Genomic DNA, 16,238 nt, shown 5'->3' with positions numbered 1-16,238 from the left:
GCAACAGAAAAAATGTAGTACCTCGTATAAACTTCAGATTTTCTTCCATGCTTCGAAGAGCACTCCCCCCAAAAAAGATGTGCTTAAAGTGCTTGCTTTATAATAGTCTCACTAAGAATTCAATCCAAGTTTGCCTTTCAGTAGTACACTTCTCTTACTTAACTTTCAAAATCTGTAAAACAGATGTCTAAACCGGAACTCCTTTGCCTAGTCTTCCCTTTGTCTACTGAAAGGATTATACACCTCCTGAGATTATTTACTCACTTTTCCTCCTGCTAGGTCTACACAGTTTTGTGGACCAGATTTTTGTGTTACTTAAGGCCAGAGTCCCATGGAAAACATCAGTGTCCTGCTTTCATCTGGGAGAGACTTAACTTTCTTTCTGGTGGCTGGTGGGGCATGCTGTGTTTTGGGTTTGGTATGAGAGGAGCGTTGATGGCCCATTGATGTTTTGGTTGTTGCTGAGTGGTACGTGCACTGGGGACTTTTTGGCTTCGCATGCTCTGCCAGGTGCACAGGAAGCTGGGGCAGGGAGCATAGCCAGGGCGGTTGAACCAGCTGGCCAATGGGGTATTCCATACCATATGACGTCATGCTCTGTATAAAAACTGGGGAGGTGGGGGGCGGCTCTCACGGTTCAGGACACATGGGGTGTCGGTCAGCGGGTGGTGAGCAGTTGCATTGTGCATCGCCTGCTATGTATATTCTATTATTTTTGTTGTTATCATTGTTATTATTACTGTTCTACTTTGTTTTATTTCAGTTATTAAACTGTTTTTATCTCAATCCGTGAGTTTTCCTACTTGTGCCCTCCTGATTCTCTCCCCCATCCTACTGGAGTGGGGGGCTGAGCAAGCGGCTGCATGGTGTTTAGTTGCTGGCTGGACTTAAACCACGACACCATGGACTTGTTCCCATTCCTTTGCCTGCTCTAACCCTGTGTTCTCTCTGCTTGGCAGCTGAAGCCAAGGACCAAACTGAGGAAGTGAGTCGTATCCCCTTGCCCAGCCACAACGAGCGTGTGGAACCGGGAACTATATGCAAAGTGGCTGGCTGGGGCTGGACATTGATGACATGGGATAAGACTAGTGTGCTGATGGAGATGGACCTGAAGGTGCAGCATGACAAAGTGTGTGAGGAGTCTTTCAAAAGGAACTATCTGTGTCAGTCTATGATCTGCGCTGGTGATGAGGATGGCAAGAAATCTACTTTCTGTGTAAGTGTTGTTTCGGGTTCCAAGCTTGGGATTGAGGTTGGGTCTAGACAGTCAGGTTGGTTCTCAGGTGGGGGACGAGGGGGATTAAAATGAACTGGATACTTCAGAATGATGTGCCGAGGCTCCTCTCAGGAGCTCTGAAGCTGATGTGCTGACTGAACCGGGGTGCAATTGCCCAACTGTCAGCATCATGTGCCTTTTTACATACCTGGGGATATTCTAGCCAGCCTAGCCACTGCTCCAGCAGGCTCCAGATCTCATGTAAATCCTTTGTCATATCCTCCTGACACAGTGGGATAGCTCGGATATGCCCACATGTCTAAAGTAGGACTACGTTCTTCTTTTCAGGGTTGTGAAGGCAGTTTCGGAACCTCAGACAGACTCCAGGTTTGAATTGCTTCACGGATCGGCTTAGAGGAGTAGTGAGGCAGCTACAAGCCCTGTGGAGCTGGGCCTGGAGGGAGATGGTCGAAAGAGGAGGTTCTTTACACGGAGGGAGGCAAGAGGGCCAGTTTCTTCCTTAGGGCAGGGAAGCTGTGCTCTGACATGTCTGACCTCTCCCACTCCTTTTACCTCACAGGGTGATTCTGGTGTCCCATTAGTCTGCAATGGGAAGGCTCATGGCAGTGTTTCTTATGGACACAAATATCGTATCTTCCCTGAAGTATTTACCAGTGTCCTATTTTGAAGCCTGGATACGTGAAGAGCTGAGGAAGTTTGCGCTCCAAGACCTCCCTGACTCTCCCTCCTCTGACTAAAATGCTCAGTGCCCCGTTTCCACAATGCATCAAAAATCTGCTGACGCTCAGAGGCTTCCAGGGGCAGCTGAAATGGAGTCAGCGATGCCCTCATGGCATACGCACAGGCTTCTGCACTAAGGAATGTCTCCGTGGCAAGGTAAAAAAGCAGGTCCCAAGCATGCACATTTGCACATTATTCCCTTCCTCCCACTGCTGCCCAACAGTGCTACCTCCTGCTCTGCTTTCTGACCACCAATAAAAATATGTTCAAACTTGCTCGTATGTGCAGCCTTCTTGGGCACAGGATGGAACGCCTGAGGGTGAGAATGACGAGGCTCAATGCAATGTGATAGTGACAGTTAGTGAGCTGATACCAGCAGGATATTGTGATCTTTAATGTACGGGATGCCAAAGAAAGCTCTCCTGTGTTATTTCCCTTCGCTGCTGTTAATAACAGAAAGTGTGATTAGTAAATCCAAGGGACAAAAGTCCACTGAAAATCACTGAACAGAAAGGAGAGAGGAATTAATTTTGCCAGTTCTAGACAAGTGGTCTAAGCTGCTTTTGGTATCACGGGGAGATACAGACATTTCTGACATCCTGTTGGCGATTCTATGGCATGAATCCCTACCTGTTAAGCAGACTATCTTTCAGATGAACAATGCCTTGAACACACTTACTTCTCTTCATTACTCAAAGAATATATTGGGGCAATAATGTTTCCGGGGAATTTAGGGCCTTTTTAGACGTCCCAGGCTATTCCATTTTGTCTCCAGCTGCTGCTCCAGAAGGTATATGGTACATCCTGTGTTGTATCACCCAAACCATGGCAATGGCTCTGATACCCTAGAACACTTCTATTTAAGCCATTTTTGAAACTCAGAAGGGCGATTCCATTGAGATGTTCTGGTACGTTCAGCTTGGCCTGCAGCTCCTACTGTATAGGAGCTGAATCTTGTGGAGCCCCTAAGCCGTATCTACTAGCCCTGTTCATGTTGTAGTCCAGAGCATCTAAAGTAGCACAAGATGCTGGTAAAAGAGAGTTCTTCACTAGGAAGTCAGAATGCCTTTCCTGTCCCCTAGGTGTTCCCTCACCAAGTTTAAGGAAAAGACACCAGGTCTCTCAACCATGAAGGTGTCAGACACAAGTATGGTTATGACAGCAACAGGTTTCTTCTCCTGTTCCGAACTCCACCGATCAGGAGCAGGATTGTTTGACAGATGTACCATCTGACAGTTACCATCACATGAGTTGCTTCACCTGATATTCCTTTCCCCACCCAAGTTCTTCCCCTTTACCACTAGCTATCCCCTTAAATAAAAAGCGCTTAGCCCTTTACCACTAGCTATCCCCTTAAATAAAAAGCTTACCCTTTCCTCACTAGCCAAGGTTTTGTTATGTTTAAAGACTTCTTTCATACTTATGATATAGTTGCTCTGGTAATATCTACCTTGTTGATTAGTTCTGTTAAGCTCGTACTCCCCATTTGTTATCAATAGCGTCCTATCATTTCCCATGTTGCTGATTTTTGGCGATGCCCTGAGTCAGGTCAAACTGTACACATATTACACCCCTTTTGCTGTCTGCAATGTCTTCTAATCACTCCTGTTGTTGTCTTCTTAGTGTAGGCCAGGGATGACCATGTGTACACATATCCTAACGCCTATTTTTAGATGCCTATACATAGGTCCAAATCAGGTGCTGAATCCAACCCCTGATGTTACGTAAGATTATTCCCATCCCAGTTTCCTAAAATTTAAATAAGATGGGTTCCAGCAACCATGATATGAATTACTGAAACCTGTACATGTTACAGATTTGACACTGTTTCCTTCATCAGTGAACAAAAATTACAGTTTGTTTCAGAAAACATCTAGCATTCTTCCCACCCTCACTCACTGGATTATAGAGGTAGCTGTGGGAAAATAATGGAAGATTGGCGAGGAGAACTGTAAACATGCTCAAGTGACTTGCAGCTGAGGTGTCGAAAAACACATATATCGTACTAACCGTTGTTTAGCCTTGTGTGTTGGACAAGTAGAACGTCTGTGTTTAGATAACATAGGCCTGTGATAGACTTAGAGGCACCGTACTGAAGACGATTGAGATTCCTGCCCTGCTGTGGGGAAAGATCAAAGCACGGTGGTAAACTACGCCTGTGCGAAACCCTGATATACGGGCGAAAACAGCAGGTTCGGTGATCCTCTAGCATGAACCGAGCCCCGTGGTGCCTGTGTCCCCACCTGTGTGCCTCTGCCAGGGTATCGCTTCAGGGATCTCCCAGTTGGCGAGGTAACGAAAATAAATTTACTCTTTGCATTTCATCCATGGTTTTATGTTTGTTCCTGCATCCTGCCTGTGCCGGCTCACACAGCAGCCAACACTCTTCACCTGCTGAGGCTCAAAGTGAAGTATATATACATCAGAGAAAGATCTATCACACATCACGTATCACTGAGACGCATGAGGATGGAAGGCTCAGGCATTTATTCACAGATAGCTGATGACGTTATTTTTCCCTCTGTCCCATACCTTCCCATACTTTCTGATTTCATTCCATTGAAGGAACTGTTCTGTGTGTACAAGTGGCTCCTTAAATGACACAGTGATGTGGTTTGCACAAAGCCCTTTGTACTTCCCTTCATTCTTCATGTGGACTTGGACTACCCAGCAAGAGAGTGGTTTGTGGACTAGCTACCACTATCCTAAATCATTCAACATGAAGAAAAGAAAACCAGAAAGCTTGTGGCAAGAAAAAGGAAGGAGAAAAACTGAAAGAACAGGTTTCAATAATCTACAGGAATATTGACAACTGTTTGTAGATGGATTGATGAATGGATGAATGCATGGGTGGATGGATGTGTAGGAATAGGTATGTCAGTGAATGGACGGATGTCTAAGGAGGGACAGAAATGTTATTAAATTATTTTCTTTCACGTTCTCCATTGCGTCCACATTTACAACCACCTCAAATTTCTGGGTGTTTAGAAATAACTATACTCCATTTGATGCTCTCCCTTAGGGCCTCTTGCAACTGTGTGTTCCTCAAGCTATAGATGAATGGATTGAGCAGAGGAGATACCACAGTGTTCAAGATGGACACCACCTTGCTGAGGTCCAGTCTGTTGGTCTGGGTGAGGTACATGAAGATGCAGCTGCCATATGTCACAGACACCACAGTGAGGTGAGAGGCACAGGTGGAAAAGGCTTTCTGTCTGCCAGCCACAGCGGGGATTTTGACCACAGCAGCAATGATGTTGATATAGGATACAGCTGTAATAGCTAGGCTACCCAGTAGGGTGAACACTGCTGAGATTAAAATCATGCACTCTAGGACCTTGGTATTTCCACATTTGAGCTCAATCATTGGTGTGCTATCACAGAAAAAATGATTAATGATGTTTGAACCACAGAATGGCATCTGGAAATATACCACTGATGGAGAAAGAATAAGGACAGCCCCACCAATCCAGGCAGCAATCGCCAGCAGGCTGCAGACTTGTGAATTCATAATGGCCACATAGTGTAGAGGTTTGCAGATGGCCACGTACCTGTCAAAAGACATTATAGCTAACAGGAGAAACTCAGTGGTACCTAGCATGAAGTAGAGAAAAGTTTGAGTGAGACAACCCCTTAAAGAAATTGTTTTTTTGCCTAAAGCCAAGTTGGCCAATGCTTTGGGGATGACAGTGGTGGTAAAGCCAATCTCTATGATGGAGAAGTTCCTGAGGAAGAAGTACATGGGAGTGTGAAGATGACGGTTTATCAGGGTGATGGTGATGATGAGAATGTTACCTGTTAAACTCAAGATGTAGGTGACTAATAGGGTGGTAAAGAACACATACTGGAGTTGATCATCATCAGCAAGACCCAAGAGGATGAACTCCATCACTGTTGTTTGATTCTCCATCTGTAGCTTATCTTTAAACAGATAAAAATATTTTGAGGGAAGCACACAAAAACCAAAAAGTAATGAGCGAGAGTCTCCAAAACCTTGTTCCTGAAACGAGCCAGTGTTCCCTTTTTCCTGGGTGTTCTTCCAGAGCAGAGGATTCACCAAGGCTCAATAAGATCTCCTCTCTGAATTGCCTGCTACCCCTCCTCACTGGTTTCTAAGATGAAGTCTACACTGCCTTTCTGAGTAATACTCAAATTCAATGCTAAGCATGCAAAGGCAAATGAATGCACACTGTAGAAGAAGCTCTTGAGTATGAAGCAGTGATCCGTTCTTCTTCTCCTTCTGTGTCTGATCTTCAGAGCCTAAAGAGACAGTTAAAATAAAATGGGGCGTGTGGGGGGCGGGGAGTGGACAGTTAAATGGCTGGAGCTTTACGGTGGGTGACCCTGTAAGCATAGGCATACCCAAGGGGAGCTCTGAAAAGGAGCATCACTTGACCGAAGCCTTTATGAATACCTCCACTACCAAGGTTTAACTAAACCTCCCAACAATACTCCTTGTCCTTGGTGTCAGATGCTTAGTTAAATTCATCTCACACACCTCTACCTTACTAAAAATAAGGTGCTAAATCTAAGTAGGCTATCATACTACTAGTATCTAGTACTTTCAGAGAGGAGTTTGTTCCCTGATGAAATGGATAGATGATTAGCCCCTGATTTGCTGAGGAGTGATTCAAAGAAGAGAGGAGTCCATCTCCAGAAACAAACAGAAGATAAAAGCCTGCTCATCCACCTTCAAGCATCTTTCCTTGTAGAGAGCTACATGACCAAATCATCTAGAAACCCTTTTTGAACAATGGATATAAAAGGCATTTGCAGGACATGATTCACCTCATGCTAAGGTAGATACCTTAATGACATGAGAAGAAGTGGTTTCCTGGATTGCCTGTAACTATCCCTTAACCAAAAAAAAGGCAGAGCTGTAGATTTCAGTTTAAGTGAGACAAATCCCACTTGTGGTGAGTAACTTACATTTGGCCAATTGGGATGGAACTCAGTTGCTTAAACATAGATGTCTAATAACATCTTAAGCACCATTGAGTATTCAGGACTTCAATACAGCGCTGGCAGATTGGACATGTATTTATAGGTTTCTGCAACCTGGAGATGAGACGGGACTTCGTAAGGCATGTAAAATGCCACTGAGGTATTCTACTGACTTTTAAACATTGTCAGAAGGATCCACTTGAATTCCTAGACTAATGAGACATCTACAGAGGAGTGGCAGGCACTGTGGAGGACCATTGCCCCATTGCCCTTAGGGGACACAATGGGAGGCTGGTCAGGTAACGCTGAGACATTTCAAAAGGAACCAGAAACCTGTACGTATGCAACCAAATCAAGCATTTAATGTTGCCAAATGCCCTAAATGAGGATCCTAAAACATGTGCAAGTTTTGAGTTAGTCACAGCAGGTTTTTCTAATTAGTTGATTACAATAAACATTGGCAGGGATAACTCATCTTCATCTTAAGCAGGTAACGAAGATAAATCTGAAAATTGCCTTCTGGTCCTCTCTTGCTCTCTCCCCTCACAATACACAGAGCCTAAAGTACTTCCTCAGACTTGGGTGTCTAACTTGTAGAGATGAATACTCCCTGTACTTTTGTGCAATGATTTTAATGAAAATACTTTAATTCATGCCTATTACAATCAAAGAAGGATGAATTACTACTAAAGCTTAACAAGAATCCTGACATTAATCTACCACCAAATCTTGAGGTATAGCAGAGATAATAATAGTAGTAGTAGAAGTAATAATATGGAATATTTAAATTGATAAAGTGACTACTTCTAATAAATTAATTGGACAGCACGTTTAGAGATGTTTGCAAGGGCTAGAAAACCTCTTCTTTTGGGGAGAAGACAATACACATTGTCTTAATACACATGTTTTCATCCCCTTCGAGGAGTTGGATCATATGTCATGCTTCAGATCATCTTTGTTATGGTATTATTATAAAGGAAAAGTACTCACCATGCAGATTGAGAAAATCAAATATTCCTGGGAGGAAGACCTTTTGTTTTATGAACCCTTAGGAACATCTTTCAGATCGTATCAGCTGGTTATTGTTCTGTCACCTAATCCCTTGAAATTGCCTTTTAGCCAAAGAACACTCCTCCTTTTGAGATGCCTTCTCTTTTGAGGAGGATTTTCTTATGCACGGGTCTCAGTGACCTGTCTCGTAAGTGACAAAATCACATCTTTCTTCGTGACATTTCAAGTGTGTAGCTTTTTATAAAACCAACCTATATCCAGCAAAAAGATCTTTTGCACGTGTGCTGGTTATATGCACGTATAACCTGCCTTTCCAAGCACTATATATACTACTAAAAGGTTCAACCCTAACTGCCTAGAAGGAGAAAAAGAAAATGCTTAATTTAGTGCCATTAACATTGCTTCTATTTTGCAATTAGTGGCCTAGCTTTTTCTCAGAGCTTTTCCTGTGTGAGTCATTACACCAGAGGTATTTAATTTGGTTTATTCTAGTTTCCTCCCTTCCCAAGATGATGTGTGGTGATCTCCCTAGGAAGATCCTTTGTGGTCTTCTGGGAGTGTAATTGTTTGTCTCAGAAATGCCTTCTTCCTTGGCCTATTCAATTGGCTGGGCTTACGGTTCATTCCAAGAGGTAAAAAGTTTAGACAGCAGTGGACATGATTCATCTTACGTGTCTTTAATATCAACATTGTGGAGCTTTGATTCAGTTCCCTACACAGAGCTATCTAGTGGTGAGTTATACCTTAGGGTATCCAGGCTTCTTTTGCGGTTTCAGAAGGGTTCAAGAATCTCAGCCAAAGTCCCAAGGTATCTTCCATGTTACCTATGGTGTGAAATCCAACAACTGCATGAGCTGCAGAGTAAGGACAGATTAAGGACAGGATTCATCTCAGTTGACAGACCAAATCCAAGACAGTGGTTCAGGGACTGTCTTCAGCCAAGAGAGAAATATTGATCCCTCCAAAGGGTGATTTGTACAATAATTTTAGCCATCAGTCTTAAGAAAAATAAATCACATTCCACAAGTCCTTTTTGGCCATGCACGGAGCAAACAACTGTAACTTAGAAGTAAAAGCCAGAGGTCACAAAAACTTTGGAAGATTTACGCCACTCTTATTCTTGGCTTCATCTTAAGTACCTTCTTTTTTGAAAATGATGCTGACTTGTAATGATCAGCCGACGGGGGTGACAGGGACGTGAAGCACCGATGTAAGTCATCCTAAGTTGCAGCGGGGGAAATGAGCTGCAGATGCAGACATCTGGATTTAGGCATGTACAGTGAAGCTTTGTATCTGTGGGGCGGGTGTCTCAACACCTGATACAGTCAGTGAAGATCCACTTAGTGAAGTCAATTAAGCCAGCAGAGTAATTAATCTGATCAAGTGCAGATCTCCTCTAAAGTGACCTGAAACACACTCTTGGCCTCAGTGGCTGTGTTGACCAGCTCTCCCCCAAACAGCTAGGGGATCAGAAGATCAGAACTTGGGCACCTCGCAAACACAGGGACACCAACATGGAAGACATCAGAGGTGGGAGGAGTCCATTGCCTGAATACTGATGTCTGAATATCGACATCTAGTGACATTCTGCACACTCAGGGATCCGACCTGCCCTCCAGATGCTGCTTCGGGGGGTGAGAAGCTGAGACTATCCCACAAGTCCTTTGTCAGACTCATCTGAAAGTCTTGAATACCATAGGCAGTCTCAAATACCATTAGACATCTGTGTTAAGGCAAATTAACTCCACCCGTGGAGTGTGTCTATGCTGCCAGCTTGGGTAGCAACTTTTCAGTCCAGGGTTGTGTCCCTCTGACATGACACTTTGCAGGAAAATTAGATGGTTCCCAGGATCCCTTCTGCAGAAAAATTTCAAGGTAATGCTCAAAATAAAGCCTCAGAAAGTTTTAGCGGCTTGATCAGGCCAAAGACGGCTTAAAGAGGTCAAATGGATGAGACCACTCCAGGGTTTACGTTCTACATTTAGAAAGTTCTTCAGCTCTCTCAAAGCTACGAGAGGCCACAGAGGACCAAGAGGCAAGTTAGGCCATGCTGACAGCATCCCTGAAGTTAATCTAAACTCAGGAAATTCACATCTTCCGAAAGTTCTTGGTACTCCAGGTACATGATAGGGACCTTTACAATGCATAACCAGCATAGTGCTGAGCAATGCCTTTGGATGAAGTAGATCAGTGGTCTCCAAAGTGGGGTGCGCAAGATAATCCATTGGGGCCTGGCAATAAAATAATTTTGTACCACTAATATTTTTAAAATAACTTTTAATAAGTGTTTATTTCATTTTCATCTCATCCTTTTTTCATTTCTGTTTTTATCTATATAACATGTTAGTAGGTAGCATATGTATATGATCTATAAATAAATAAATACACATATATTGGGGGTGCGTGCTCAAAAATTTTTTACTTATGGGGTGTGCAATCCAAGAAGTTTGGAGATCACTGAAGTAGATGATGCTAAGACCCATGATCGCCATGAGGTACCCGACCAGAAATGCCTGCGCTGTGTGTGTGATGCCTGAAAGGTTGGTACATGAGGAAGCACCAAAGACCTGTGTGATGATACAAAGACCTGTATGATTGACACCAGCCAGAGACCATCTGAAGCACTGACTGTATATCTTCGACGTCACCAGACCTCTCCAGTGGATGATAAACATAAACAGATGCGCAGGGCAAGTGGTAAACATCAATGATCTGGACGTAGGAGATGAATGCAAGTTTGCTAATGATACTAAACTGGGAAGTGCTGTTGACTGTCTTGAGGGCTAAAAGACCTTGCAGAGGGATCTAGGTAGATTGGAGCCCTGGGCGGTAATCAATGGCACGAAATTTAACAAAAACAAATGACAAATTCTGCACCTGGGACGGAGTAACACTGGACACAGGTATAAACTGGGAGAGGAGTGGCTGGAGAGCAGCCCTTTAGAAAGGGATCGGGGGGGGGCTGGCTGACAGCAGGCTCAATACAAGTCAGCAGTGTGCCCTGGCAGCCGAGAGGCCAAACCGCATCCTGGGGTGCATCAAACACAGTACAACCAGCCAGCAAAGAGAGGGGGATTATCCTGCTGTATTTAGCGTTGGTGTGGCCTCACCTTGAGTACTGTGTGTGGTTCTGGGCCCCACAATTTAAGAAGGATGTGAAAGTACTTGAATGCATCCAGAGGAGGGCAACAAAGCTGGTGAAAGGGCTGGGAGGCGTGTCATCTGAGGAGGGGGTGAGGACTTTGGGTTTGCTAGTTTGGAGAAAAAGAGTCTGAGGGGTGACCTCATTGCTCTCCACAGCTTCCTGCGGAGGCAAAGTGGAGAGGGAGGTGCTGATCTCTTCTCCCTGGTATCCAGTGACAGGATGCGTGGGAATGGTTCAAAGCTGTGTCAGGGGAGGTTCAGACTGGACATTAGGAAGCATTTCTTTAAGGAGAGGGTGGCCAAACACTGGAACAGGCTTCTTAGACGGGTGGTCGATGCCCCAAGCCTGTTAGTGTTTAAGAGGTATTTGGACAATGCCTTTAATAATATGCTTTAACTTCTGACCAGCCCTGAAGTGGTCAGGCAGTTGGACTAGACAATCGTTGTAGTCCCTTCCAACTGGAATAGTCTATTCTATTCTATTCTATTCTATTCTATTCTATTCTATTCTATTCTATTCTATCTGAAATCATATCAACAAATAAAGTGCAAATGTAACTTTAGGCTGAGGGAAAACTTGGAAAATTTGACATTTCGATCTTCATGTGGAACTGCAGGGCCTTGATTCAGGTTGCCGTCAGGTTACCTAGGATGTCTCTGGGTAACCCCTTGCCAATGCTGGACTGCTTTTCAAGGTGAAAAAGGTTTCCTTTAAACACAGTCCTCTTGTTTCCCATCTTCCCACCCTGCACAACTATGAAGAGCCTGGCTCCCTCTTTTTCATAACACTCATAACAGGTACTGAACGGCTGTTGTTAGATTCCTTGGAAGCCTTCCTTCCTCCAGGATCAACAAATCCTCTTCCCTCAGCGGTTCCTCGCATGACATGTGCTAAAGCCACCAACCACCTTAGTATCCCTCCTCTGAACTTGCTCCAGTTTGTTTGCTCCAGTTTCCTGAACCAGGGGACCCAAAACTTCATGCAGTAGACTAGATGTGGTCTAATGAGTGCCAACTAGGGGGGAACAATCAATTCCCTTGATCTAGTGGCTATGGACCTGTTAACGCAACCCAGCATGCTGTTGATTTTATTTGCTGCCAGGGCATACTGCTTGTTTTATGTTCAGCTTGCTGCTCACGGGGTCCTCTAAGTGCTCTTCCACAGAGCTGTTCTCAAGACAATCAGTTGACAGTCTGTATTTTTGCCAGAAGTGAAGGTACATCTGTTCTTGCTAAATTTCTTGCAATTCCTTTTGGCCCCATTCCTCCTGCCTAAGTCCTTCTGAAGGGCAGCCCTGCCTTTAGGCGTATTGACTGGTCCCCTCCATTTGGTGTCATCTGTGAAACTGACAAGAATGCACTCCCTTGCCCCTCCTCCAGGTCACTGATAAACATGGTGGGTCCTGGTATAGACCCCCACAGCACTCCACTTACTATTAGCCTCCAAGTTGAAGACAAACTGATTAGTCACTATCTTCTGAGGACAATTGTCCAACTAGTTTTTCACCCATCTAATTGTCCACTCATGCAGACCATAATGACCTAACTTAGATACAAGGATTTTGTGGGAAGCAATGCTGAAAGCCTTGCTAAAGTCAAGGTAAATGATATACCGTGCTCTCTCCTGGACCACAAATCTAGTTAATTTATCGTAGAATCATAGAATGGGTTGGGTTGGAAGGGACCTTGAAAGATTGTCTAGTCCAACCCCCCTGCCATTGCTCAAATCCCCAGCCAACCTGACCTTGAATACTTCCAATGATGGGACATCCACAACTTCTCTGGGCAACCTGTTCCCGTGACTCACCACCCCCATCATAAAAAGTTTCTTCTTTATAGCTAATCTAAATCTAAAATGCTTTTACAAGTATATTAATGACAAAAGGAGAGCCAAGGAGAATCTCCATCCTCTACTGGATGCGAGGGGGATCGTTGACACCAAGGACGAGGATAAGGCTGAGGTACTTAAGGCCTTCTTTGCCTCACTCTTTAATAGTCAGAGCAGTTATCCTCAGGGTACTCGGCCCCCTGAGCTGGAAGACAGGGACAGCGAGCAGGATAAACCCCCCATAATTGGAGAGGAAGAAGTTAATGACCTTCTATGCCACCTGGACGTTCACAAGTCTATGGGGCCGGATTGGATCCCCAGGGTACTGAGGGAGCTGGCGGAGGAGCTTGCCAAGCCGCTCTCCATCATTTACCAGCAGTCCTGGTTAACTGGGGAGGTCCCGGACGACTGGAGGCTTTCCAATGTGACGCCCATCTACAAGAAGGGCCAGAAGGAGGATCTGGGGAACTACAGGCTGGTCAGCCTGACCTCGGTGCTGGGGAAGATTATGGAGCAGTTCGTTTTGAGAGTGCTCACGAGCCATGTCTGGGACAACTAGGGGATCAGGCCCAGCCAGCACGGGTTCATGGAAGGAGGTCCCGCTTGACCAACCTGATCTCCTTCTATGACCAGGTGACCCGCCTCGTGGATGAGGGAAAGGCTGTGGATGTAGTCTACCGGGACTTCAGTAAAGCCTTTGACACTGTCTCCCACAGCATTCTCCTAGAGAAGCTGGCGGCTCACGGCCTAGACAGGTACACTCTTCGCTGGGTAAAAAACTGGCTGGACAGCCGAGCCCAGAGAGTTGTGGTGAAGGGAGTTAAATCCAGTTGGCGGCCGGTCACGAGCGGTGTTCCCCAGGGCTCAGTACTGGGGCCGGTCCTGTTCAATATCTTTATCAACGATCTGCATGAGGGGATCGAGTGCTCCCTCAGTAAGTTTGCAGATGACACCAAGCTGGGTGGGAGTGTTGATCTGCTCGAGGGTAGGAAGGCTCTGCAGAGGGACCTGGACAGGCTGGACCGATGGGCTGAGGCCAATGTATGAGATTCAACAAGGCCAAGTGCTGGGTCCTGCACTTCAGCCACAACAACCCCATGCAATGCTACAGGCTTGGGGAAGAGTGGCTGGAGAGGTACCCGGCGGAAAAGGACCTGGGAGTGCTGGTCAACAGCCGGCTGAACATGAGCCAGCAGTGTGCCCAGGTGGCCAAGAAGGCCAATGGCATCCTGGCCAGTATCAGAAATAGTGTGGCCAGCAGGAGCAGGGAGGTGATCGTGTCCCTGTACTGGGCACTGGTGAGGCCGCACCTCGAATCCTGTGTTCAGTTCTGGGCCCCTCACTACAAGAAGGACATGGAGGTGCTAGAGCGTGTCCAGAGGAGGGCAATGAAGCTGGTGAAGGGTCTGGAGCACAAGTCTGATGGGGAGCGGCTGAGGGAACTGGGGTTGTTTAGTCTGGAGAAGAGGAGGCTGAGGGGAGACCTCCTCGCGCTCTACAACTACCTGAAAGGAGGTTGTAGCGAGGTGAGTGTTGGTCTCTTCTCCCAAGAAACAAGCGATAGGACGAGAGGAAATGGCCTCAAGTTGCGCCAAGGGAGGTTTAGACTGGACATTAGGAGAAATTTCTTTAATGAAAGAGTGGTCAGGCCTTGGAACAGGCTGCCCCGGGAAGTGGTGGAGTCACCATCCCTGGAAGTATTTAAAAGACATGTAGATGAGGCGCTTAGGGACATGGTGTAGTGGGTATGGTGCTGTTGGGTTGATGGTTTGACTCGATGATCTTAGAGGTCTTTTCCAACCTTAATGATTCTATGATTCTATGATAAATCTATCCTCTTTTAGTATAAAACCATTGCCACTTGTCCTGTCACCACAGGCCTTGGTAAAAAGTTGTTCTCTGTCTTCCTTAGAAGCCCCCTTTATAAGTTGAAAGGCCTCAATAAGGTCTCCCTGGAGCCTTCTCTTCTCCAGGCTGAACAACCCCAACTCTCTCAACCTTTCTTCAGAAGAGAAGTGTTCCAGCCCACTGATCATTTTCATGGCCCTCCTCTGGACCCGCTCTAACAGGTCTGTGTCCTTCTTGTACTGGGGACTCCAGAACTGGATGCAGTACTCCAAGTGGGGTCTTATGAGAGTGGAGTAGACCGGGAGAATCACCCCTTTGACCTGCTGGCCGTGCTTCTTTTGATGCAGCACAGGGTACGACTGACTTTCTGGGCTGCAAGTGCACATTACTGGCACATGTCCTATTTTTCATCCACCAGAACCCCAAGTTCTTCTCTGCAGGGCTGCTCTCAGTCCATAGATCCCCAGTCTGTACCGATTCTGGTGATTGCCCCAACACTAGTGCAGGGCCTTGCACTTGGCCTTGTTGAACTTAATGAGGTTCACATGAATCCACTCCTCAAGCCTGTCAAGGTCACTCTTGATGGCATCTCTTCCCTCAAGTGAATCAGCTGCACTACTTGGCTTGGTGTCATCTTGCAAACTTGCTGAGGGTGCACTCGATCCCACTGTCTATATCATTGATGAAGATATTAAACAGTACTGGTCTCAATACGGACCCTTGAGGGACACCACTCATCGCTAATCTCCATCTGGACATTGAGCCATTGACCACTACCCTCTGGATGTGACCATCCAACCAATTCCTCATCCGCCAAGCAGTCCATCCATCAAATCCATATCTCTCCGGTTTAGAGAGAAGGATGTTGTGGGGGACCGTGTCAAAGACCTTACAGAGGTCCACATAGATGACATCAGTAGCTCTTTGTCCTCCAGTCCCTGCCTTGAGATTCAGGGACCTGACAGATATGGAAAGAGTGATGCAAAAAAATTGTTGGGTAGCTCAGCCTTCTCCATGTTGGTTGTCACTAGATCTCCCCTCTTATTTACCGGGGGGATACATTTTCTTTAATCTTCCTTTTCTGGCCAATGTACCTGTAGAAGCCCTTCTTATGGTTCTTTGCATCCCTTGCCAAATTCAGCTCCAACTGTGCCTTAGCTTTCCTGATCCCATCCCTACGCATCCAGGCAGCATCCCTATGTTCTTCACAGGATACGTGTCCCTGGTTCCACTGCCTGTGCATTTCCTTCTTACACTTTAATTTGACCAGGAGGTCCTTACTGAGCCATGCTCGTCACCTGCCTTCCTTGCCTGATTTCTTACACATGGGAATCAAAAGCTCTTATGCTCCAAGGAAAATTTCCTTAAAGAAGTGCCAGCCATATTCTGCTCCTTTATCCCTGAGGGCAGTTTCCCAGGGGCTCCCATCCACTAATTCCTTAAACAATTGAAAGTTTGCTCTCTCAAAATTCAGGGTCCTGACTCTACTCTTCACCTGGTCCATAT

At 45.7% G+C, this 16,238-nt stretch overlaps 1 protein-coding gene and 1 pseudogene across 1 annotated transcript; one reads left to right on the top strand and one right to left on the bottom strand.

Annotated features, from left to right (window-relative positions):
• Positions 1-1,974, top strand: part of LOC142091693 (von Willebrand factor A domain-containing protein 5A-like) — a 29,478-nt pseudogene extending 27,504 nt beyond the window's left edge.
• A 2,951-nt stretch (positions 1,975-4,925) lies between these two features.
• Positions 4,926-5,867, bottom strand: LOC142091692 (olfactory receptor 6C74-like). Its single transcript, XM_075171079.1, has one exon. The coding sequence runs from the start codon at positions 5,865-5,867 to the stop codon at positions 4,926-4,928; it is 942 nt and encodes a 313-aa protein (XP_075027180.1).
• Between the last annotated feature and the right edge of the window lie 10,371 nt (positions 5,868-16,238).

Source organism: Calonectris borealis, chromosome 22 (genome assembly GCF_964195595.1).
Source record: "Calonectris borealis chromosome 22, bCalBor7.hap1.2, whole genome shotgun sequence".
Classification (NCBI taxonomy): domain Eukaryota; kingdom Metazoa; phylum Chordata; class Aves; order Procellariiformes; family Procellariidae; genus Calonectris; species Calonectris borealis.
This window is presented reverse-complemented; position numbering and strand designations above follow the sequence as displayed.

Coding starts and splice junctions, on each gene's coding strand:
- LOC142091692 (XM_075171079.1), bottom strand. CDS start 5,867: ATGGAGAATCAAACAACAGTGATGGAGTTCATCCTCTTGGGTCTTGCT.